The 24,597-nt window shown below is 53.7% G+C and overlaps 3 protein-coding genes across 3 annotated transcripts in view; 1 reads left to right on the forward strand and 2 right to left on the reverse strand.

Moving 5' to 3' along the window:
* The window catches only part of CACNA1H (calcium voltage-gated channel subunit alpha1 H), a 33,011-nt gene extending 29,733 nt beyond the window's left edge, over positions 1-3,278 (forward strand). Inside the window, exon 33 of the mRNA XM_049767958.1 lies at positions 1,986-3,278. Within this exon, the coding sequence (XP_049623915.1) occupies positions 1,986-2,852 (867 nt within the window). The 3' untranslated portion in view covers positions 2,853-3,278. The remainder of the gene's footprint in view (positions 1-1,985) is intronic.
* A 918-nt stretch (positions 3,279-4,196) lies between these two features.
* On the reverse strand, positions 4,197-5,659 carry LOC126001143 (tryptase beta-2-like). Its single transcript, XM_049768346.1, has 5 exons — positions 5,521-5,659; positions 5,060-5,225; positions 4,710-4,975; positions 4,438-4,601; positions 4,197-4,369 (listed from the first exon to the last, which is right to left on the reverse strand). Exons 1-5 carry the CDS (start codon positions 5,582-5,584, stop codon positions 4,205-4,207), a joined length of 825 nt encoding a protein of 274 aa, XP_049624303.1. The 5' UTR covers positions 5,585-5,659; the 3' UTR covers positions 4,197-4,204.
* Positions 5,660-9,411: 3,752 nt separating this feature from the next.
* LOC126001573 (serine protease 33-like) lies at positions 9,412-12,691 on the reverse strand. The gene is made up of 7 exons (XM_049768855.1): positions 12,576-12,691; positions 12,028-12,130; positions 11,822-11,876; positions 11,509-11,668; positions 10,822-11,090; positions 10,543-10,688; positions 9,412-9,594 (listed from the first exon to the last, which is right to left on the reverse strand). The coding sequence occupies exons 1-7, from the start codon at positions 12,689-12,691 to the stop codon at positions 9,412-9,414; spliced, it is 1,032 nt and encodes a 343-aa protein (XP_049624812.1).
* Positions 12,692-24,597: the final 11,906 nt, after the last annotated feature.

Genomic DNA, 24,597 nt, shown 5'->3' on the forward strand with positions numbered 1-24,597 from the left:
GTTTTTGGGTCACACCCTTTCAACGCTTAGGGGTCACTCCTGGCTCTATGCTCAGAAATTCCTTCTGGCAGGCTCGGGGAAGCATACCATATGGGATGCCAGGATTCAAACCACGGTCCTTCTGCATGCAAGGCAAACACCCAACCTCCATGCTATCTCTCCAGCCCCTGCCAAGAACTATCTTAAGACTATCTGCAGGCCGGTGAGGTGGCGCTAGAGGTAAGGTGTCTGCCTTGCAAGCGCTAGCCAAGGAAGGACCGCAGTTCTATCCCCCGGCGTCCCATATGGTCCCCCCAAGCCAGGGGCGATTTCTGAGCGCTTAGCCAAGAGTAACCCCAGAGCATCAAACGGGTGTGGCCCGAAAAACCAAAAAAAAAAAAAAGACTATCTGCAGGTTGTCGGGTAGTTTTGGGCTGTCCTGGACTGTCTCAGGGCTGTCTGTAGCTATCTTAAGTGTCGGGGCTGGGTCAGTGCTTTCTTGGGCTGTCTAGGGCATCCTAGTGGCTATCTTGAGCTGTTTTGGGGCACTGTAGAGCTTTCTTGATGGTCTCAGACTCTTTGGGGCTGTCTAGTTCTGCCTGGGACTTTCAGAGATTCCTGGGGGCTGTCTGGAGGCTATCTCAGTGCTGTCTGGGGTTATCTCAGGGATCTTCAGGTCTGTCTGAGGGTTGTCTTGGGACTACCTGGCACTTGGTGCTTCCTGGGGCTGCCTCAGCACTTTTGGGAGCTGTCTTGAGCTGTCTCAGGCTGTCTCGACTGTGTTGGGCTGTCTCAGTGTTGGCTGGGGTTTTCTGGGGCTGTCTCAGGCTGGCTGAGACTCTCTTAGGCTGCCTGGGTATTGTCTCTTGGTTTTCTGGGACTGTCTTGGTCTATATTGGGCTGTCTGAGGCTGCCTACAGGATGCCTCAGGCTGTCTTGGACTTTTTCAGACTTTCTTTTGCAATCTCAGCTGTCTCAGGTTGTTTGGAGCTATCTAGTGCTATCTTTGGCTGCCTGGGGGCTGTCTCAGATTGTTGCAAGCTTTCTAGGGTTGTCTTCTTGGAGGGGGTCTTCTTTTTTTTGTTTTTGTTTTTGGGTCACACCCGGCAGCGCTCAGGGGTGACTCCTGGCTCTATGCTCAGAAATTGCCCCTGGCAGGCACAGGGGACCATATGGGATGCTGGGATTTGAACCGATGACCTTCTGCATGAAAGGAAAACGCCTTACCTCCATGCTATCTCTCCGGCCCCCTTCTTTTTTTGTTTTTATTTTTGTTTTTGGGTCACACCTGGCAGCACTCAGGGGTTACTCCTGGCTCTATGCTCAGAAATTTCTCCTGGCAGGCTCAGGGGACCATATAGGATGCTGGGATTTGAACCTCCAGCCTTCTGCATGCTAGGCAAACACCTTACCTCCATGCTATCTCTCCGGCTCCTGGAGGGGTCTTCTTGGACGCTGTCTCAGACCTGTCTGCGACTCTGGGCTGTCTAGGGCTGTCTAGGGTTGTTGTGGGTTTTCTGGGACTGTCTCAGAATTCTTAGTGGCTGTCTTTGGCTGTCTCAGGCCTGTGGCTGTCTGGGACTGTTTCAGGGTTGTCTCAGGCTGTCTGGGGCTGTCTAGGGCTTCCTGAGAGCTGGCTAAAGGGCTGTCTGGAACTGTCTCAAAGTTGTCTCAGGGCTGTCTCAGGGCTGCCTGGGCTGTTTTGGGGCTTCCTGGGGTTCTCTGGAGCTGCTTGGAGCTGTCTCAGGCTGTCTGGTTCTCTCTGGGACTTTCTCAGAGCTGTCTTGGAACTGTCTAGGGCTGTCTCAAGGTGTCTTGGGTCTGTTTAGGGCTACTGGGACTGCCTAGGGCTGTCTCGGGGTTACCCAAGCAGATCCTGGCTGTGTTCCTCGGGCTCCAGTACCATGTCGGTCTACTTGGTGCCCGAGTACTGCCTCCTCTCGCCCTCCTGTGGCCTCTGCTTCCCCTCCCCATGCACACCCTCAAGGCCTGGTGCCCCTTCGCAGGAGACTGTATGCACAGATGGCCCAGAAGGACACGTGGACAGCTCCAGAGTCAGCGGCTCGGGCTGGACACAGCCTGAGGGGAAGGTCCCCGTGAGGGCACCGTCTTTGGGGTCCTCCCATCGGTCCCCACCCTGCTCCCCCAGACCCGCCGGTACCCGTTCCCGCAAACCCACCCCGAGGCAACTCTGTGTGCCCGGCCTAGACCCGGCACCGAGCAGCAGCGGGGAAACTGAGGCCCCGGATCTGGCCGACGAGGAGGTCAGCCACATCAACAGTGCTGCCCCGCCAGGGCCTGGGCCAGGGGGTGGCTTCCTGGACCTGCCTGGACGACCGGCAGAGCCCCACTGGGCATCAGCTGAGCTGGAAGGGGAAGCGGGGCCCACAGCTGAGCTTGCTACTGGGACACGCCGAAAGAAGAAGATGAGCCCTCCTTGCATCTCCGTGGAGCCTCCGGCCGAGGATGACGGTGCCACGAGGCCCCCAGGGGCCGAGGGCAGCTGCACCACACTGCGCCGCAGGACCCCATCCTGTGAGCCGGCCCCACACAGGGACACCCTGGAGCCCACTGAGGGTGAGCGGCGAGCACCAGCCCCTGGCCGCCCTGAGCACCTGGCCGTGCCCTGCTTCGCCTATGACACTCTGGACACGGAGGGCCCAGGTGGGGACTTGGTCGTGCACGGCAGTCACGGCACACGACCAGATCCCAGCAATCCTGCCCCGGGGACCTCTGATTCCCTCGTCCCCTCCAGAGGGTCCCCAGAAAGAGGGCAAGACACTCACCTGGGCCTCCCCCAGAGCTCCCCCCACAGAGCAGGGCCTCCGCTGGGCACCCCCACTTCAGACGACACTATAGTTGAGCCCCTGTAACCCCACAGGCCCCACACAGCCTGGCAGTGACGGGGGTGACCCCGTAGGGCCAAGCACGGACCTGAGTTGGGCCCTCACAGCCACAGGGATGCGCTGCCCATGAGAGGGGCGCAGACACTGACCCCACTGAGGCCGCAGGCACCATGCACGCGGTCAGAGCCAGGAAGAGGGTGCTCCATGGTCACTCATGCAGGGGCACCTGCCACGCCTCCTCGTAGATCAGCCCTTGTTTCCACTGCCTGCAAACACTCCCCATTAGCCCTTCAACACTGCAGAGGTCACCTAGGCTATGGGATAGGGTCCCCCCCATAAACCCCCTGGCTGGGGGTGGGTCTATTCAGGTCAAAGGTGCAATAACAGGATCTGAGCACTGGCTCCTCGGACCCAGGGCCAGGCACAGGTGGCAAATAAACACTAACTTATTGACGACCGCCTGGTCATTGCTGCCTGGGTGCTCTGGGCACCGGCAGCCCTGAAGGTGTGTGAGCCCCCCTCCCAGATCTGGCCAGACACTACATCCCACCATGTCTACTGCTGCTGGTAGGCCTGGGTGGCCAAAGAGTCTCCCTGGACCAGCCTCCCACCCCCACCCCATCACCTCGAGGCCTGGGAGAGGCCAACGGGGCAGATGTGGCCACAAGAGGAATGGAGTCATTGCTCTGAGCCTCCCAGCCCATGGGGAACATCCCAGCTGCCATGTGAGCCACCATCCAGCCCAGCACAGACTTGAGGCCCCTCTACTCACAGGCAGGAAGGGCCTTTATAGGTAGGTCTGAGGAAACTAAGGCAGGGGTTATAGTCTCTCAGGGTGACCCTTCCTGATCCCTGGACAAGCCTGGCTGAGCCCTGTGATGTGCTGGACCAAGACTGACACCATCAGCAACCCCCAGAGCCACACTGTTCCTCTGTGGCCTCCACCTGTGACCCGGAGGTCCCAAGAACAAGGAAACCAAAAAGGCTGAGGACACTCAATCAAGCAGGGCAGAGCATCAGGTGTCAGACTGGAGTATGACAGCGCATTCCTGGAGGGGCGGGGAGGAAGGGGCTCCAGAGAGAAGGGGGTCCCTGCCCACAGGGAGGGGCGCAAAGGAGGATGAACTGGCAATGGTCAGGAGCGGATGCACATTTATGCAGGAAGTTGGGGCACTGGAACATGTCCCGACCCACAGGGGTTTGAATTAGGGACTCAATGATGACGATATATACAGCCAAGTCCACACTGTTCATCTCTTTAATGAAGGTTTGTGCTCAAGCCTGGTGGGTGGGCTCAGGGGTCCTGGGGTCAGTAGAAGGGGGAAGTTGGGGAGCAGGGGGGCTCCAGGAAGGGGAGCTATTGCTGCTGGGTCCTGGGCTTAGAGCTCCTTGGGCACATACTGGTGGATCCAGTCCAAGAAGGAGGTGACTCGGGTATAGATTCCTGGCCTGTTGGGGTGGGCACAGCCTTCGCCCCAGCTGACCACGCCCGCCTGCAGCCAGGTCCCGTTCATGCGGCAGGTCAGTGGGCCTCCAGAGTCACCCTGCAGAGAGAGAGGTCAATGGGCTGGGCTGGGGCTCACCTGGCAGGGGCTGGGTAGGGGACACCCACCTGGCAGGAGTCCTTCTTGACGGTCCCGGCACACATCATGCTGTCTTTGACGATCTGCACATTGTCACCCGTGGAGATGTCCATGTGATACATGGCGTCACACTGACTGTTTTCCACAATGGGTACCTTCACCTGCTTCAGGGGAAAAGGCGGCGGGAGTGAAACTGCAGAGAAAAAAGTCACACACATATCAGCGGTCAGGGCTGCCCTCCGAGGTGAAAAGTTAAGGGCTGCCCCATCCTCCAGCAGCCCCACCCCCCCCCCCGCCTCACTATCATCATTGATGTCGCCCCAACCGGTCACCCAGCACGGGGTCCCGGGAGGGAAGGTCTCAGAGCGGGGTGGCAAGTTGATCACTTGAACGTGGCTGGACAAGTTCGCAGGTTCCTGCAGCTCCAGCAACGCAATGTCAGCGCCGTCCTGTGCCGTGTAGTAGCTGGGGTGTACGATGATCCTGTTGACGGGCCGCAGCTGGTCCTCATAATATAGATTCTGCTCCCGAAGCTGCACCCGGAGACCTGTTGGCTCCTGGATTCCACTGTGGGGAAAACACGGGGCTGACTCGGACACAGAGCACATGTGCCCCCAGCCCAGCCCCCTCACCCGCACTCCCAACACTCACGGTCCGAGGCAGTGTGCAGCCGTTAGCACCCACTGCGGATGGATGAGGGAGCCGCCGCAGAAATGCACCCAGTAGATGTGCTGCATGCGGAGGCTCACCTGCCAGGGCCACTTGTTCCTCGGTGCCTGCTGCCCACCCACGATGCCTGCTCTCTCTGGGACCTTGCCTAAGGTGGGGTTAGAAAGAAAGTGGCTCAGAAGGGGGCACAGGGCCCGGAGAGATAGCAAAGCAGTGTTTGCCTTGCAAGCAGCTGATCCAGGACCTAAGGTGGTTAGTTCAAATCCCGGTGTCCCATATGATCCCCCATGCCTGCCAGGAGCTATTTCTGAGCAGACAGCCAGGAGTAACCCCTGAGCACCGCCGGGTGTGGCCCAAAAAAAAAAGAAGGGGGCACAGGGTGCAGCATTGCTCAGAGTAGAGGGATAGAGGGATTCTGCCTGGGTCAGGGTAGGGCGACTCACCAGGTGCCACGAGGACCACCAGGCTCCCCAGGAGGGGCAGTGCCAGCCCCAAAAGACTCGGCATCTGGATGGATGGATGGATGGCGTATGGAGACGGCAGGCGAAGCAGGAAACCAGGACAGATCCAGACGGAGCTTACCTTGGCCTAACCTTCTGCCTGATGCTGCCAGCCTGCTCATCCTCCCCATTTATCCCTCTGCTCCAGAGTGGGTCCGAGGAGGAGTTACAAGACTCACCAATCAAGTGTCCGGGGTGTGTGACTCAGATGGGGGTCGTGGTGGTGGGGCAGCTGGAAGGGACCTGGCTGCCCACACAAGGAGGACAGTGGGGCGGGGGAGGAATCATGTCCAGCCCTTGCCTCTCTGTGGATTTCCCTCACTGCAGGCTGCCCACTATCTGTGTATCTGAGCCCCTGCGGCTGAAGGTCATGTGCAGGAAGTGACAGATAAGAACACAGCACCCTTTGGGGGGGGGCATGCTGGCCTGGTTCAGCCATATTGCACCTCACACGTGGCCAGGGCCAGCGGCGGGACTCAGGAGCACACAGGAGGTGACCCAGAGGGCAGGTGATACACCAAGGGTGCTCCCTGCGTCCAAGTATGGCTCCAAGGCTCTAAAAGGAGGCTTTAGGGACCGTAGAGATAGCAAGGAGGTAAGGCATTTGCCTTTCATGCAAAAGGACAGTGGTTCAAATCCCGGCATCCCATATGGCCCCCGCGCCTGCCAGGGGCCATTTCTGAGCATAGAGCCAGGAGGAACCCCTGAGCATTGCCAGGTGTAACCCAAAAACCAAAATAAATAAATAAAAGGGGGCTTTAGGAGCTCTATGATTGGCCAATTAGCAGATGTGAGGCTGCACATGTTGATTGTTTGGAACTGGGCCAATCAGGATGTCCCTAAGAAGAGGCATTCTTCTTGCTTCTCATCTGTGCTTGCAGCGAGTGTAAGGGCTTTGGGGCCCTGTAGGGACTCCCTCACACCTAAGTGTAATACCTGAAGAGTAACAAGGGCCACGTCAAGGCTGGTCACAAAAACTCAACAATAGCCTGCTCAACATCCACTGAAGAAATACAAAGGATAGAGCCAGAGAGATAGCATAGCAATGGAGCATTTGCCTTGCATGGGGCCGACCAGGAATGGAGCCAAGTTTGATACCCAGCATCCCATATGGTCCCCCAAGCCTGCCAGGAACAATTTCTGAACACAGAGCCAGGAGTAACCCCTGAGCACTGCCTGGTGTGACCCAGATTCAATCCCTAGCATCCCATATGGTCCCCCAAGCCTGCCAGGAACAATTTCTGAACACAGAGCCAGGAGTAACCCCTGAGCACTGCCTGGTGTGACCCAGATTCAATCCCTAGCATCCCATATGGTCCCCCAAGCCTGCCAGGAACAATTTCTGAACACAGAGCCAGAAGTAACCCCTGAGCACTGTCAGATGTGACCCAAAAACCAATAAATAAAAAAAGTAAGAAGAGGGGCCAGAGCAATGGCACAAGTGATAGGGCGTTTGCCTTGCAAGCGCTAACCTAGGACGGATCATGGCTCTATCCCCTGGCATCCCATATGGGCCCCCAAACCAGGAGCGATTTCTAAGTGCATAGCCAGGAGTAACCCCTGGTGTCACCAGGTGTGGCACAAAAAACAAATAATAATAATAATAACAACAACAACAACAACAACAACAATAATAATAACTTAAAAAAAAAGAAGTATAAAGGATAGTGCACCTGAGAATTTTATCTCATTTGTAACGAAAATGCATCAGGCTTCTGAGCCATGCTATTGGTGTGGAGGCCAAGTAAGACCTTAGGAGCCTTCCTGTGACTTCCTGCCTCTGAATGAGTATGAGGTTTGGGATGCCACAGTGCCTAGATTTGCCCCTGGGCATATCTGTGCTGATGGGCCCCAATTCAAGAAGTGGGACCTAGCAGCAGAGGACGGGGTGGTGGACCCAACGCTCTTGTGGTCAGGGACACAAAGTTAGGCAGAGCCCTCAAGAGTCCAGTCCAGGGACCGAGCAATAGTATAATGGTAGGGCACTTGCCTTGCACACAGCTGACCTGGTTAGATTTCCAGCCACCCATATGGTCCCCTGAGCCTGCCAGGTGTGATTTCTGAGCACAGAACCAGGTGTGGCCGCCCCCTCAAAAAAGAGTCAGTCCAGGGGCCAGAGCACTAGGATAACAGTGAGGACACTACTAGGAGTCAGCCCTGAGTACAGAGCCAGGAATCAGCCCTGAACACCACTGAGTGTGGCCTCAAAGCCAAAAAAAAAAAAAAAGTCCAGTTTGTTTGGTGAGTTCTGACTATTGCAAGACCTTCCACCTTGATCCCTGCTCAATCCTCATACATGTTTCATATGACCACACGTAGTTTCACGAACTCTCAAACTCTTCAGGGTCAGGTTGTGTATGGATTCTGGCTGGGCTCACTCGGCACGTTTTGGCAGGGGAATGGCCCTAATTGTACCACAGAGCCATCCACCGCCAGGAAGGAGTGCCCTGAGCCATGTGGGCACCACTCTTGAGTCTCCCCGAGATCTGTGTTGGACTGACAGTGAGCCCTGGGCTGCCTGCTTTCTGGAAAGGTCACGGCTGCGGCCTCACTATCAGCCCTGCTTTATCTCATCACATGTTCCTGTTGAATCTGGGTGAGCATCTCAACTGCCCAGTTCCCTTATCAGGGTGTGTTTCTTCCTCAGTGCCTGGTTAGTCAGACTGGAAACAGGAAAGATGCTTTCTCTGTGGCTCCCCGCATTGGGTTGTTCTAGTGGTTAAGGAGAGCAAGGGGGCAGAAACTGACCACACCATAAAATCCCAAGTGAACCACCAAGTGTGGGAACCAGGCACCTCTTAGAGTCCCCCAAGTCCTGCCAGGGACAGGACTGAGTCCCAAGTTTAAGTACAGAACCAGGACGAAGCCCTGAGCACAGAGCCTGCAGTCAGCCTTCAGCATGGAACCAGGAGTCATTCCTGAGCATGAAGCTAGTAGTCTGCCCTGAACACTGAGCCAGGAGTGAGTCCTACACGCAGGTCTGTGGCCTCTAAGTGATAAGAGATGCCGTGAATCTGGGACTTGCTGCACGGGTGAGATGGATGCACTGGACACACCCACCAAGCCTCTCAGAATCAAGGTTCCTGAGTCATGTGTGTTTTTAGAGAGGGGGGGTCACCCTGGCCTGGGGGATGGAGGTACATCTCTGTGGTTCACACCTCTTTCCAGGCTCCTAGGGATGCTACTCCCCCAGCCAGGACAGCTCTGTGACATGCTGGCCTGCAGCAGCCCAGGAGTAACAGCACATCCTGGATCCTCTGCCCAAGGCTGTCTGGATCTCTGAGAGCAACATGATGATCTCGGTAGCCACTTTTGGGGCCCCGTTGGAGTCTTTCTGAGTTTCTGCAGCCCCTGATGGTCATAGTTGAAGAGCCTGGTCTGGCCACACTCAGCAGGCTTCACCTCTGTCCAGCAGGACCCCCAGGTGACCCCCTTCTTCTCATCCTGAGATTCCCACCGCCAGCTCACAGGCCACCCTGAACCTTGCTCAGTAGCTCCCTACATATCCAAACCCCCCCCCCCCCAATGTCCTTAAGGGAGAGAAAAACTCAAAAGGAACCAGGAAGTTCATTGTTCGCTGCTTTGAAACAGGCAGGAGCCCACTAGTTATTAGGGGTTCTGTCAGGGGCCACTGTGGGAGGGCCGAAGCCCTGCCTGCCCATGCACCCTAGACCACCAAGGACACGGGGAGCAGGACATCAAGTTTACTACAGAGGTTTCAGCCGCCCTGGGAGGTCAGCCTTGAATCCCAGCTAGCAGGGGCCCAGTTGGGGGAAAAGGGGTAGGAAAGCTGGTGGGAGTAGTGGAGGGGCCGATTGCAGGGGGAGGGCATTGTCAGCCCCAGGACGGGGCTCGGAGCAAGGACATTTGGTTCCAGATCCAGGGCTGGTAGGCAGGAACGCTGGTGTAGACACCCGCGAGGCCGGGTTCTGCGCAGCCTTTGCTGAAGCTGACCACACCTGCCTGCAGCCACAGCCCGCTCCAGAGCTGGCAGACCAGGGGGCCCCCGGAGTCTCCCTAAGGATGCAAGAATAAGGAACCTGAGAGAGAGCTTGGGGGGGGGGGTGCTGCCCATTCTTTACCTGCAGGAGATCCAGGTTCTAGCCCCAGTACCCCAGGGGCTCCCACCCAAACACAACAGCAAGCAATCCCCAAGCACTGAGCTGAAAGTAGCCCCTGAGCACCAGCAGTTGTTGTCAAAACCATAAAAGAGTAGGGGCCAGAGCCGGTACAGAGCAAAGTACAGCGGGGAGGGCATTTGTCTTGCATGTGGCTGACCTGGGTTCAATCCCCAGCATCCCATATGGTCCCTGAGCCTGCCAGAAGTGATTCTTGAGTACAGAGCCCGGAGTAACCCCTGAGCACTGCTGAGTGTAGAAAGAAGAAAAAAAAAAAGGCAGCCAAGGGACAGGCTAGGAGATCCTCCCTGGGTGTTGAAGTTCAGGGCTCCAGGCGGGAGAAGTGGGGCTTATTTACCTGCTCCTCTGGGCCTACCCAGAGCCAAACCCTGTAGGGTGTGCCCTGCCTCAAGGGCACAGCTCAGCCAGTCTCATACAAACTGCTCACTTCCTGCAATGCCCTCAAGGAAAGTGCACAAGCCTGGGGCCTGGCCAGACCATGTGGAATGGGCAGCTATCAAGGAACCACAGCTGGGGCCAGAGTGATAGCATAGTGGTAGGGTGTTTTCATGAGGATGACCTGGGACAGACCCGGGTTCAATTCCAGGCATCCCATATAGTCCCCCAAGCCTGCTTCCAGGAGTGACTTCTGAGTGCAGAGCCAGGAGTAACCCTGAGTGCTGCCAGCTGTGGCCCCAAAACCAAAACCAAAACAAAACAAAGAAAGGAACCACAGCCGCCCCCACAGAGCCTGGCCCCAGGGGGAGTAAGTAGTGAGGAGACATGCATGGACAGATATGGGGACACAGACAGACTGACACAGAGACATGGACAGACTGACACAGACCTCGCAGAAGCCCTTCTGGCCCTGGGCAGGGCCAGCACACAGCATTTCCTCGGTGATCTGCAGGGGTGCGTACTGCTCCTGGCACATCTGCAGGCTCAGGGTCCGAACATCCACTTCCTGCAGCTGCAGGGGCATGGGCAGTCCCTCTGTGGGTGGGTGGTCAGCAGGCAGGGCCGTCAGCTGGGCTCTGAGCACCAGGAGGGACTACGGGGCAGGCCCAGGCATTGCCTTCCGCTCCCAACACCCTATGCTCCGCCGCCACCCAGTGCCCCCACCCACCGCTCTCCCTGACGTCCCCCCAGCCGGTCACCCAACAGAGGGTGCCTGGGGACAAGCGGAAGCCGGGCCAGGCCAGCAGCACGGGTCTGATGGTGCGGGAGAAGCGCACAGGCCGTGCCAACTTCAGCAGGGCCACGTCAGCGCCCTGGAGCGCATCCCCAGTGTAGGAGGGGTGGAAGGCCACGCTGACCACACCCACAGCCACGGAGCCTGGGGGCCTGGTGTACAGGGACCACTCTCCCAGCTGGACAATGAGCTGTCGCGGATTCCTGGAGTTGTACAAAGACAGAGCAGAGACACCATCTGGGCACCCCACATTGGCTAGTGTGCAGTACCCCACTGGCCCTGGGCGATCTCCAGCTGGTATGCCACTACCCTTAAGGGATCCCAGCCAGACATGGTGAGATCTCGATGGGACACACAGAAGCTGGGCACTGGGCCTCGTCTATGTCTATGCACAGCAAAGTAAAGTTTACTCTCAGCTGTCTGTGTCCAGTGGGGCCTGCAGTCATTTTTCCTAGCCAAATGGACAGGGAGAAAGGCAAGGGCAGGCAGGGCAGGGGGCAGTGTGGGATCACACCGGATGGAGTTATGAAAGGGCACCAAAGACAGAGGCTATTGGTCCATACTGCATGGCACCCCAGTTCGGAAAGGTGGGAGCTATACAGCCAAGGATGAGCCACTTGCCTGGGCACACAGTGGGCGGCAGTCAGTACCCACTGATTGTTCACGAGGCTGCCTCCGCACACATGCTCACCGTGCTCCCGAAGGCTCACTTGCCAAGGCCACTGACCAGGCCTGGCAGCCTGGCCCCCCACGATACGGGCCTCAGGGACCAGGCCACTCCCTAGGGAGGAAGGACACAGTCACCGGGGTGATCCCCTCCACCCCCCGCAGACAGGCCCACATGTACTGTGGCTGGAGGTGCCACTAGGCCCAGCATGAGCAGCTGGAACAGTACCCAGGGCTGAGGGCAGAGATGGACAGGTAGGGGACTCACCCCTTCGTCCCAGGAGGAGGAGCATGAAGAGCAACAGCAGTGGTAGTGGTGGCATCTGAGGGGGAGGACATGAGACAGGCAATCCAGCATATCTGTGTCACCTCCACACGCACCCAGACCCCAGACCCCAAAGTCCTTACCTGTGCTCTGCGGACACCGGGCACCTCACCTGGGGTTTGATGTGATTATGGCTGACCGTGGCTCACATCTGCTGCTCCTGTGCTGGCTGTCGAATATGTCCTGGCACTAAGCCTGGCCCGCCCTTGGCCACTGCCACTCTCCAGATCCTGGGAGTTGGGTATCTGGTTCCTGGGCACAAGCGTCTACCAGCCCACAGCTAGCAGAGGAAGGTGCAAAGATGCTCCCTTCCAGACATGCCAGACCTCACCCCAGGGCCTACCCAAACCCTCTGCTCTTGGTCCCTCCCTAAGCCTGCCAGGGCTGGTAGCGAAGGGGGAAAGTAGCCCAGAATCTGGGAGAGCCTCAGGGAACCATATGTCCTGGACAGTGAACAGCCACATTGCGGGCCAGCCACTCAGGCAGAAAGAAAGGCTGGATCCGGGAACTCTGCCCTCGAGGCTGGCCTAAGACACCTGAGCCGCCTTATTTTGTCCCTCTCAGCCCTGCTGGGCCCAGAGCAATTCCAGGCGAGAAAACACTGTGGGGTGGGGTAGATCAAATGTTCCTCGTGGGGCCAGAGATGCACCACATTTAAGTGTCTACTGTGGCTGCCCTGAGCCTGTACAAATGTTACCTGCTGCTCTCAGTAATGTCCCCCAGCCAGGGGGAGCCCTGTGGGGAAACTCCTGTGATCTCCCACAAGGGTCCTATGTATTCTTGTGGCCGGAAGCCCAGGTTGAGATTGGACATGGTTACTTTTTCTTCATCAAAATGTACATCTTCCAAACAAGCTTGAGCGCAGTGGTGCCCATTAAACCACCCTCCCATGCTGCCTTTTCTGACTGTACCACCCAGCCTCCCATACTCACTGTGCCCACTCTGTGCAACCCACCAGGCTTGGGCATCAATCTGGGAGGTGTCCCCACAGATCTGGGAATGATCTGAGTCTGGAAGCACCTGCCGTAGGGCTCAGCCCTTCACCTACTATTGGTGATCCAGCCATTTCTGACTACCTCACTCCCCACTTAGCACAGCAGCTCCTGGGCAGAACTGGCATCAAAGTCATGGCTGGGAGGCGTTCAAACTTATGGGGTCCCCACCAGCATCCCACCCAAGGCACCATCTACAGTGGACTTCGGGGTGTCCTGGGACATGGGCCCATATGCACAGCCTCAGTGCCCATGAGGAGCCCCAGAGTGGCCATTACTTGCTCTACAGCTAATGTGCAGTCCAGGGTTGTGGCCACGTGGGCCAAAGGGGTTGGGACAAGCATTTGGCAGCAGGGCCAGGCCCTGTGGACACATCGAAGTTTTCTCTCGTGCTAGTGCTGCTGCTGCTGCTTCCTGAATACAGTGGCTCAGCGAAACTGAGCACACTCACCCCTGCAATGGCACTCGTGACTGCACACCCTCAGATCTGATCACACAACCTCACTCCTGACTGGACACCCTCAGTCCTGACTGCACACTCTTGATCCTGACCCATGGCACACCCATAGCCTTGGGCTCTGTTCTCCAATCCCAGCCCTTCCCGCTTGGTTCCCTGTCAGAGTTCCTATGGAGAGCCATGGGGGGGGGGGGACAAGGAAGCTCCTCTCTTTCCATCCTCAGCCCTGTCATCTGGGGGTGTTCTCAGAGTTGACCCCCTACAGGAGCTCACCAACAAGCCAACTCAGCAGCTCCTGCCCCTGGCTAGGTGGAGTCAAACTATGTCCCATAGGCCCTCAAGTCCCCTCTGTGGATCACTCATACAATTCTTCCTGCTGCACCCTGAAAACCCCACCTACAAGTAGGTCCTTGTAAAGCCAAGCGAGATGCAGCCCCAGAAGAGCAGGACAGAGGCCCCCAGACTTTGTAAGCCCAAGAATCCCAGATGGGCTGACAGGTGAATTGGGCCTTCTAATGCAGTTGTTATGAGTATAGACCATGTCTAAGCAGTGAAAGAGTCATCCAGAAATGGGGCTCTGCCTGTCAGAGGACACCCAGGAACTCCACAGCCCTGAGTCTTGCACCCTGTTATTCAGGAACAGGAAAACAGGGCCAGAATCCCATTCTGAAGGGCAGAGCACGTGGTTGACCCAGGTTTGATCCCCGACATCCCATAGGGTCCCAGGCAGCACCAGAAATAATTCCAGAGTACAAAGCCAGGAGAAACCCCCAGTATTACTGGGTGTGAACTGCCCCCCTCCAAAAAAAAAAAAGTTCAATTGGGCAGATGAAGTCTAAAGGGTGATAAAGTCACTGTTATCTGCAAAACCCAGAGAACATCAGAAAAAGACCTAGAATGAAGTTCCCGATTGGTATCGGCAGGATTGGGCCAGAAGCCCTGGCAGAGATGTGATGGCTGATGAACATCTAATCTACTGTGGTGGGATGTAGCATCTCTCCAAAGGGAGGCCACGAGGGGAAAATGAACAATGTGAAGCAGCGAGTCAAGACAGGAGAGCCCTCTGTACCCACCAACAACTGTGCCAACAGGAAGTGTGGGAGCACTGTAGGGCAGGACAGGAGAAATGTGGCCAGGACAGTAAAGTCACAGCCGGCCAGAAGGTGAGCATGTCTACAGCCTGGGGCAGGCACTGTGCAAGACTCTGAGCTTCATCCTGGGTCCACCAGACTCCTCAAAGCCTCACTAAAGGTGACCCCCCACACAACCATCATAAAAACAAATTCTTCGAGCCAGAGAAATAGCATGGATAGGGCATTTGCCTTGCATGCAGAAGGATGGTGTTTCGAATCCTGGCATCCCATATAATCCCTCGAGCCTGCCAGGAGCGATGTCTGAGTGTAGAGCCAGGAGGAACCCCTGGGTGTAAACCCCCCTCAAAAAAAACCCAAAAAACAAAATCAAAAACAAAAAAATTCTTCAAAATCCACAAGGAGAAGAAAAGCCTCCAGATCCAGAAAGGCCAGTGGTTCTCAGAGCATGTCTATAGTTCATTGCCGGGCTGAACAGCCAGGAGAGCCAGCAGGGCCACCCACTCAAGAGGATCCGTGAATGGACCCGGGTTTGCTCTTAGGCCTTAGCCATGACAGGGCAGAGTGGCTCTTTCCTCCAGAAAACTGGGGTGCAGGGACCAGAGAGATAGCACAATGGTAAGGCATTCGCCTTTCATGCAGCTGACCCAGGATGGACCCGGTTTGATTCCTGGCATCTCGAGCTTGCCAGGAGTGATTTCTGAGCACAGAGCCAGGAGTAACCCCTGAGCATCACCGAATGTGACCCAAGAACCAATCAACTAATAAATAAATAAATACATAAATACATAAACTGCATTAGGGGGCAGAGCCAGGGCACTAGCGGTAAGGCCTTGCCCGTGCTAGCCTAGGACAGACTGTGGTTCGATCCCCTGGCATCCCATATGGCCCCACCCAAGCCAGGAGCGATTTCTGAGTGCATAGCCAAGAGTAATTCCTGAGTGTCACCAGGTGTGACCCAAAAAACAAAACAAACAAACAAAAAAAACATGGGGCCAGAGAGATAGCATGGAGGTAGTGTATTTGCCTTGCATGCAGAAGTACAGTGGTTTGGGCCCGGAGAGATAACACAGCGGCGTTTGCCTTGCAAGCAGCCTAAGTAGGTTTTTTTTTTGGGAGTCAGACCCGGCAGTGCTCAAGGGTTACTCCTGGCTCTAAGCTCAGAAATCGCTCCTGGCAGGCTCGGGGGACTAATTAGGATGCCAGGATTCAAACCACTGTACTTTTTTTTTTGTCTTTCTTGGGCGGAGAGATAGCACAGCGGCGTTTGCCTTGCAAGCAGCTGATCCAGGACCAAAGATGGTTGGTTCAAATCTCGGTGTCCCATATGGTCCCTCATGCCTACCAGGAGCTATTTCTGAGCAGACAGCCAGGAGTAACTCCTGAGCACCGCCGGGTGTGACCCAAAAAAAAAAAAAAAAAAAAAAAAAAAAAAAAGTCTTTCTTGGGGCCGGGGAGATAGCATGGAAGTAAGGTGTTTGCCTTGCATACAGAAGGACGGTGGTTAGAGTCCCGGCATCCCATATGGTCCCTTGAGACTGCCAGGAGCAATTTCTGAGTGTAGAGCCAGGAGGAAACCCTGAGCACTGCTGGGTGTGACACCCCACACACACACACACACACACACACACACACACACACACACACACACACAAAAAGTTTTTCTTAAAAAATGAAAGAAAGAGAGCGGCCAGAGCAATAGCACAGTGGTAGAGTATTTGCTTTGCATGTGGCCAATCTAGGATCCCCCAGCAACCCATATGGTCCACCAAGTCAGGAGCAATTTCTGAGCACATAGCCAGGAGTAACCCCTGAATGTCACAGAGTGTGGCCCCCCCAAAAAAAGGAGAAAAGGAAAAGAAAGACAGAAAGACAAGAAAAAGAAAGAAAAGAAAGAAAGAGAGAGAAAGAAAGAAAGAGAGAGAGAAAGAAAGAAAGAAAGAAAGAAAGAAAGAAAGAAAGAAAGAAAGAAAGAAAGAAAGAAAGAAAGAAAGAAAAGAAAGAAAGAAAGAAAGAAAGAAAGAAAGAAAGGAAAGAAAGAAAAAAAAGAAAAGAAAGAAAGAAAGAAAGAAAGAAAGAAAGAAAGAAAGAAAGAAAGAAAGAAAGAAAGAAAGAAAGAAAGAAAGAAAGAAAGGCCGGAGAGGTGGTATTGAGGTGGGGCGTTTGCGTTGCATACAGAACTAAGGGCAGTGGTTTGAATTCCGGCATCCCATATGGTCCCCCTCACCAAGCCTGCTAGGAGTGATTTCTGAGCACTGCCAGGTGTGACCCCCCCAAAAAAAAAAAAGAAAAGAAAGGAAGAAAGGAAGGAAGGAAGGAAGGAACGAACAAGCGAACAAATGAACGAACAGATGAACAAAGGAAGGAACGAAGGAAGGAAGAAAAAGGGAAGGAAGGAAGGAAGGAAGGAAGGAAGGAAGGAAGGAAGGAAGGAAGGAAGGAAGGAAGGAAGGAAGGAAGGAAGGAAGGAAGGAAGGAAGGAAGGAAGAAGAAGAAAGGAAGGAAGGAAGGAAGGAAGAAGAAAGAAGGAAGGAAGGAAGGAAGGAAGGAAGAGAATGAAAGAAGAAAGAAAGAAAAAAGAAAGAAAGAAAGAAAGAAAGAAAGAAAGAAAGAAAGAAATAAAGAAAGAAAGAAAGAAAGAAAGAAAGAAAGAAAGAAATAAAGAAAGAAAGAGAGAAAGAGAGAAAGAAAGAGAGAAAGAGAGAAAGAAAGAAGAAAGAGAGAAAGAAAGAAGAAAGAAAGAGAAGAGAGAGACAGAGAAAGAAAAGAAAGAAGAAAGAAAAGAGAGAAAGAAAGAGAAAGAGAAAGAAAAGAAAGAAAGGAAGGAAGAAGAAAGGAAGGAAGGAAGAAGAAAGAAAGAAGAAAGAAGGAAGGAAGGAAGAGAGAAAGAAGAGAGAAAGAGACAGAAAGGAAAGAGAGAGAAAGAAAAGAAAGAAGAAAGAAAGAGAAAGAAAGAAAGAAAAAGAAAGAAAGAAAGAAAGAAAGAAAGAAAGAAAGAAAGAAAGAAAGAAAGAAAGAAAGAAAGAAGAGAGAAAGAAATAAAGAAAGAAAGAAAGAAAGAAAGAAAGAGAGAAAGAGAGAAAGAAAGAAGAAAAGAGAGAAAAAAGAGAGAAAAAAGAGAGAAAGAAAGAGAAAGAGGGCCCGGAGAGATAGCACAGCGGTGTTTGCCTTGCAAGCAGCCTATCCAGGACCAAAGGTGGTTGGTTCAAATCCCGGTGTCCCATATGGTCCCCCGTGCCTGCCAGGAGCTATTTCTGAGCAGACAGCCAGGAGTAACCCCTGAGCACCACTGGGTGTGACCCAAAAAGCTTAAAAAAAAAAAAAAAAAAAAAAAGAGATAGCACAGCAGCATTTGCCTTGCAAGCAGCCGATCCAGGACCAAAGGTGGTTGGTTCGAATCCCGGTGTCCCATATGGTCCCCCGTGCCTGCCAGGAGCTATTTCTGAGCAGACAGCCAGGAGTAACCCCTGAGCACCCGCCGGGTGTGTGCCCAAAAAACAAAAAAAAAAAAAAAAGAGAGAGAGAGAGAGAGAGAAAGAAGGAAGGAAGGAAGGAAGGAAGGAAGGAAGGAAGGAAGGATGGAAGGAAGGAAGGAAGGAAGGAAGGAAGGAAGGAAGGAAGGAAGGAAGGAAGGAAGGAAGGAAGGAAGGAAGGAAGGAAGGAAGGAAGGAAGGAAGAATGGGATGCAGGCCAGAGAGATAGCACAGCAGTAGGGTGTTTGCCTTGCAAGCAGCCAACAGAGGATGGACTCCCATATGGTCCCCTGAGCCTGCCAGGAGCGATTTCTGAGTGCCGCCGGGTGTGACCCAAAAACAAACAAAAATAACTTGGGTGCACATATATGAGGATGCTACTTCTAGGGTGCAGATAGGGAAAGGTGGGGTTCTCGTTGTACCCAGTTGCCAGGGCCCAGTGCGGCTGAGCCCGGCCAAGTTCTTCCCAACCCTGGGCCTGCCCGTGGTGTGGGGTTTGGCTGCCCCTATGTGGGTGCAGGAGGAACTGCAGGTCATTAGGCGGGCCCCCAGGGCGCCTCTCCCAGCCAGCTCCAACCAGGTGGATGCTTCAAGGCCCTGGAACCTACAACCTGAGTCTGATTAAGCACAGGCTGCCCGGCCTGATGCCAGGAGACATCTGTGCTTCTCAGCAGTCCATTTCCCCTAAGCACTGTTAGAGGAGCCAATCTCCCCTGCACACACAATCCAGGTCTCTCCTGCTGTCCTCTGCTCATGGGCCAAATCTCCAAGAGAGCTAAAGCCTGTCCCTAGGGGCCCCTTGTGGGCACCCCGCCTCCTACAGTGCATAGATAACCCCCTTTATTGGGTTGGATCTGCAGGGAGCATGTTTGATAAAGGACAAATTCCTCAGTTCTTCAAAATTCCGTAGCTATTCGTGTTCAAATGTTTTGTTTTACAGCATTTTTTAAAATGCGGTTTTGGGGGTCCAGAGCCATAATACAGCAGCTATAGTACAGCTTGCTTACAAGCAACCGATCCAAGTTTGATTCCTAGCATCCCATATGGTCCCCAAGACCTTGCTAGGACTGATTCCTGAGCGCAGAGCCAGGAGTAAAGCTTAAGCAAAACTGGGTGTGCCCCCGTCGGCTAGACAGGGTGGCAGGCTAGACAGGGTGGCAGACTCGTGCTCCGAGCTGGAAGGGAAAGACCTCATCCTCCATCCCTCCATCAGTCAACCTCTTCAGGGGCTGACTTGCTACACCCCCCAAAAAAGCAACAGATAGAGAAGAGAGGATCCTAGAATGGTGAAGAGGGATGGGATGCCAGAGCACCCGGAAATGCCTCATGTGACAAAGAGGCAGGACACATCCTGGCAGGAGCACCCAGCCTGTGCCCATTGTCCTCCACTGTTGCCCCACTGAACCCTTGTCCCAGCCTGTGCCCCACTGTTCCCCCAACTCCCTGCACTCCTGTCCTGCCTGAACTCCACTGTTCTCCCTACTCTACACGAGTCCAAGGCACTGACCCAGCCTCGATGGCTTCAGACTTACCAGTTTAATGGGGGCAGAGCTGGGCAGGAGACACCTTCTCCCTCTCCCCACTGCCCCCCACCACCCAGACACCTGGCTTCAGCCAACTAGCTGCTCCTCCCAAGTGGGGAAGCTTGGGAAGGAATGAGAAGGCAGGAGGGTGTCTGTGCTGGGAAGGGAGGAAGGCGCTGGGGAGAGAGGCCGGAGGTGGTCCCGGGTGGGCAGGTGCTGGCGGATCCATTTCACGTAGTTGGCCACTTGGGTGTACACTCCTGGCACAGAGACCTCACCGCAGATGTTGCTCCAACTCACGATGCCCACCTGCACCCAGGCCTTTCCTGGGTAGCACATCAGGGGGCCCCCGGAGTCACCCTGAGGGGAGGAGGCACTCAGTGCCACCTTCCAGGCAGGGGTCCCAGGGATTGAAGGGGCTTCTGAGTTAGGAGGGGTGGGCCAGATCAGGGGACTACAGGTGGGTTTAGCCTGGGGGGGGCTGCAGGTGGGAGAGCTATGAGCAGGTGGGGCTATGAACAGATGGGCGTGGTTAGGTGAGTGGGTGTGGCCAAAATAGGACCAAAGTGGGCAGGCGGGGTTGTGATAATATAGGCGGGGCCAGGTGAATGGACTTGGACAGGTAAGTGGGCGTGGCCAAAAAGATGGTGTACTGTTTGTGGGCGTGGTCCCAAACTGGGCGGGCTGGTTCTGCTCACCTGACAGGCATCCTGGCCCTGGCTCCCAGCACAGATCATGTCATTCTTGATGAGGGGCAGCTCGGTGGCGTTTGGAAACAGTGTCTCATATTGCCTCTCACAGGCCTGCTTATCCACCACCGGGACGGCCACCTCCTGCAGAGGGTAGGGCCGGTTCAAGGGTCCTACGGACAGGGCCAGACTGAGAACCAAGGGCTCTCCGAGGTGGGCTCTCTCTGCCCATCTCCCACTAGTCCAGCCCAGCCCCAAAGGGTGGAAGGTGATGCTGGGACTGAGGAGGGACCGTGGGCGGCTGGCATCTGCCTCTGGTAGCCCAGTGGACCTGAGATGGGGTGAAGTAGGGATGAGGTGGGGGCACCTGTGGAAACGGGCCCCTAATCTTCACCTCACCCTCACAGAAAAGATGCTTCCCCCTCCCCATCCTGGCAAAAGAGACGTTCCTGGGGAAGCTAGGGCCCCCACCTAGGAGCCGCTTACCCCTGGCCCATCCTCACCGACTTTGGTGACGCCCCATCCTGTCACCCAGCACAGCGTGCGTGGCTTGACCCTGAGGGAGGCCGCCGGGAGTGGCACTATGTCGATGACCGAGGACAGCTTGAGTGGGGCCTGTAGCTGCAGCAGCGCGATGTCGGCACCCACGGTACCCATCCAGCTCCTGCTGAACTTAGGGTGGGAGATCGCCTGTTTCACCGCCACTAGGTGGTCGTGCTCATAGAGCCGAAGCTGCCCGGCCTGGACCCGATAGGTCTCTTCCCTGGGGAGTCGGCGGAGGCATCAGCCGGGCAGCCAGCAGGAGTGGGGGGGAACCAGGAACCATGCCCCAGCCTGGAACACTCACGGGAGGATGCAGTGGGCAGCTGTCAGCACCCACTGGGCGTGGATCAGGGAGCCCCCACATTTGTGCTTCCACATCTGATATTCCTGGTCGTACAGCCGAATGCTGACCTGCCATGGCCACTGGCCCGTGGCTGCATCATAGCCCCCCAGGATTCGGTCCATCTCCCCCTTCAGACTGGTCTCTGGGGATGAAGGGGCCACATCAGAGAGCTCCACCACCATGGCCTGAGTCCCCGGTGCAGGTCACACTGACTCCAACCCTGCTCACCCAATAGTGAGGAACTGAGGCACAGGCGGGCGAGGTTCAGGAGTAGCAGCCACAGCGCCTGTGGGGAGACTGATGCTGAGGGGGCCAGCTTGGAACCTGGTCACAGAGCAGGCCGCCATCTCAAGGGAGCAGCTGGCCTACGTGAGCTCAGCGCACCCCAAAGCCATGGGACCCACCACATGCACTTAGAGGGAACAGCTTCCAGCACTAGTATGGCTGGCCCCAGTTCCACCCTCAGACTTGACCAGTTGGCACCACTCTCACGTCCACTCTCTGTGGCCCACACACAGTGCCTGGACAGGTTACTTCTCTCAAGGATGTTTCCAGAAGGTTGGGAGACCGGGACACAGCTGGCCCCAGGACCACCCTCTTGTAGGCCAGGGCTGCCAACACCTGGCCAGCTGAGGAGAGATCCTGGGCATTCACATCCCCCTGACCCTGAGCCAGGAGTGGGTATGGCAAGCCCACAGGGCAGCTCTCTCCACTGTGCTGGCTGGCACATCCCCACAACCAGTGTGCAAGGGGTAGAGACATGGGTGGGAGGTGATAGATGAGGAAGAGGAACCATCATCTTCCCTATAGATCATCCCCAAGCCGTCCACCTGCATGCTCTGAAGTGCAGCTTCCAGGAGTCTGGGCTCCAGCTCTTGGTTCCACTCTCTGGGCTGTCATAATGGGACCATTGTGACCCAGCGCTGGTGTCACTCAAACCTGGACTAGCCTGGGAGGTAGACCCCTGTCCATGGCCCAGGGGGCTGCAGGCGTAGCCAGGCCCTGTCTGTCTGTCTGTCTGTCTGTCTGTCTGTCTGTCTGTCTGTCAGTCTTCTCCAGGGCAATGGACTGTAGCAAGTCAGCCCCTGAAGAGGTTGACTGATGGAGGGATGGAGGATGAGGTCTTTCCCTTCCAGCTCGGAGCACGCGTCTGCCACCCTGTGTTGCAGACGGTTCTGAGGTGAAACGTCGAGTAAACAGCTCGCAGACAGTCAACTCGTTGAAATATTTGCTTTATTCGGTGGACAAGACTGAAGTCCAAAGACTCAGCTTCAGTTCCAGCCAAAAAGCCTTGGCCTTCCACAGACTCTTGTTTTTATCCACCAGAATCAGGTACCACCCAATGGTGGGATCAGATACCAACCAATGGTGGAAGCAGAATCAGGTGCTACCCTAGGGTGGGGGCAGAATGCCAGGTCACACCCTAGGGTAGGGCACAATCACCAATCAGTTTAGGGTGAGTAACATAGTAATCCCCTAAAATATTTACATACAAACAATTCCCCCATTTGTTTTTAGTAAACAAACAATATTGTCTACAATTATTAAAGGAAAAATTAGTCAATAATAAAAGAGGGCTGTTTGCATAAGCGCATCACAGGAAAATGTAAAGAAAAACTTCTAACCTAAACATAGGGTGTCTAAAACCAGAAACATGTAATAAGGAATCAACTACAAGCTCCTGAGAAGATAAATCTAAGACATACATAGATCTTTCGAAGAGACACCAGAAAGGTTGTGTAGCAGGCAAGAAGAAGCACCTTTTCTTTATTTGTTGTTGTTGTTGTTGTTGTTTTTGGGTCACACCTGGCAGTGCTCAGGAGTTACTCCTGGCTCCACGTTCAGAAATCGCTCCTGGCTGATACCGGCATTCGAACCAATGACCTTCTGCATGAAAGGCAAACGCCTTACCTCCATGCTATCTCTCCGGCCCCATTTTCATTCAAGTTCAGGTAGACCAGAAAGCCCATCTTTGAGGGCAATGAACTAGGCCTTTATTTCGGAAGAAGAGGCACATACGCCCTCTGCACAGTGGGGAGCCACTGCAATGATGATCAATAGGTATCTGAACTTAGTCCAAGTTCTTAATCCAGTCTGAAGTCCATAAGATGTCTGAAATTGATGTCGATTATTTATAGATGGGAGCTTAAGTCACAAACCAAAACAAAATGTTTAAGGCAGAGACCCTCCCTGTGTAAATAAACAACTTGAGGGCCTATCCAAAATGGATGGAACCTCCTATAAACCTAGTAATTTGCCTATGATGCGCCCACGCAAAAAAACCCTGAGAACAGACAAAAATATCATTTAGGAAATTATAGACAACAATATCTAACTCACAAACCTAAAGTCAAGAAAACAAAACCTTAATGTAATACAACATCGATTCCTAAGATTAAAACTAAAATAGAAAAACATTAATTATAATAGTCAAAAGAAGTGTAGTACCAAATATAACTTCAAAGGACTACAATTATAGGAAAAATACAAAAGGTGAAATTTCTACAGAGTTCAATACCAATCTGTAAATATGAGGGGTCTGGAACTCCAAAAAGACCGGCAGAAGACACTTGATGGGTCTGGAAAAGCGGTTGAAGTCTTGTACAGGAGATAACATCAAGCTGAATGAAGAAGGAAGGCCAGTACAGTCATCCATGTGTTGGGGCATCCCCAGGCGTTACATCATTACATCATGAGTTGGTTGGGCTTCTGCATTTCCTTTGGGATCGGTGCAATCTTGGGGTAGCCATTGTAGAAAAGGTCAACAATAGCACTGTGTATGTGGATGGAAAACCAGAAATTCAGATAGCACAGTTTAACTGGGATCCAGAGACTGTGGGTCTTATCCATGGATCTTTTCTCTGGGGTTATGTTGTGACACAAATTCCAGGTGGCTTCATTTCCAACAAGTTTGCAGCATATATGGTGTAAAACTCAACAGTCACGGATTTCTTATTCCAGCCGAGATCAGGAGGCTTGTAGTTGTAGGTGAAGGAGATGAGTTGCACATGTGAAGGGAATCCTGAAAACTAAATGTTAAGGACTAGGAAGAGAGAAGGAAGGATAAGGAAGACTAAATTGGGGAAGATAAAGTTAGGAAAAAGGGAACTATATACAAAATATGCAGAGCAGACAGACACTAAACAAGACATACACATACAGACTTCACAAAAAATATGGCCATAACACTCACTCATACTAAAAAATATTTGTTGAAAAGGATCCAAAATAGAGCAAAATAAAAGAGAATTCAGCTGAATCAATTAAAAGCGCCTTAAAATGTAATAGTCAGCAACTGTTTAGATAAATCATTTAAAATTCAAAAAAAAATTTTTTATGGCAGAGCAGAGCAGATCTGAAAGAGAATTTCATGCGTAATACAAACATAGAAAACTATAAGTGTATAACAGTATATATACAAAGTTATTGTATAACAGTAACTTTATGATAATCAATCATAGGCAAGAAGCACTGTGAAGAAAGTCCACCTAAAATTATCATTATGTCAGCGTCTTAAAACCTAAATTGAGGGAAATAAAGCAATGATGTTAAAATAAAGAGTGAAAGTCGTTAAATGAGTATACCTAGAAAGAAAAACAACATTAATA

Source organism: Suncus etruscus, chromosome 2 (assembly GCF_024139225.1).
Source record: "Suncus etruscus isolate mSunEtr1 chromosome 2, mSunEtr1.pri.cur, whole genome shotgun sequence".
In the NCBI taxonomy this organism is placed as follows: Eukaryota; Metazoa; Chordata; class Mammalia; order Eulipotyphla; family Soricidae; genus Suncus; species Suncus etruscus.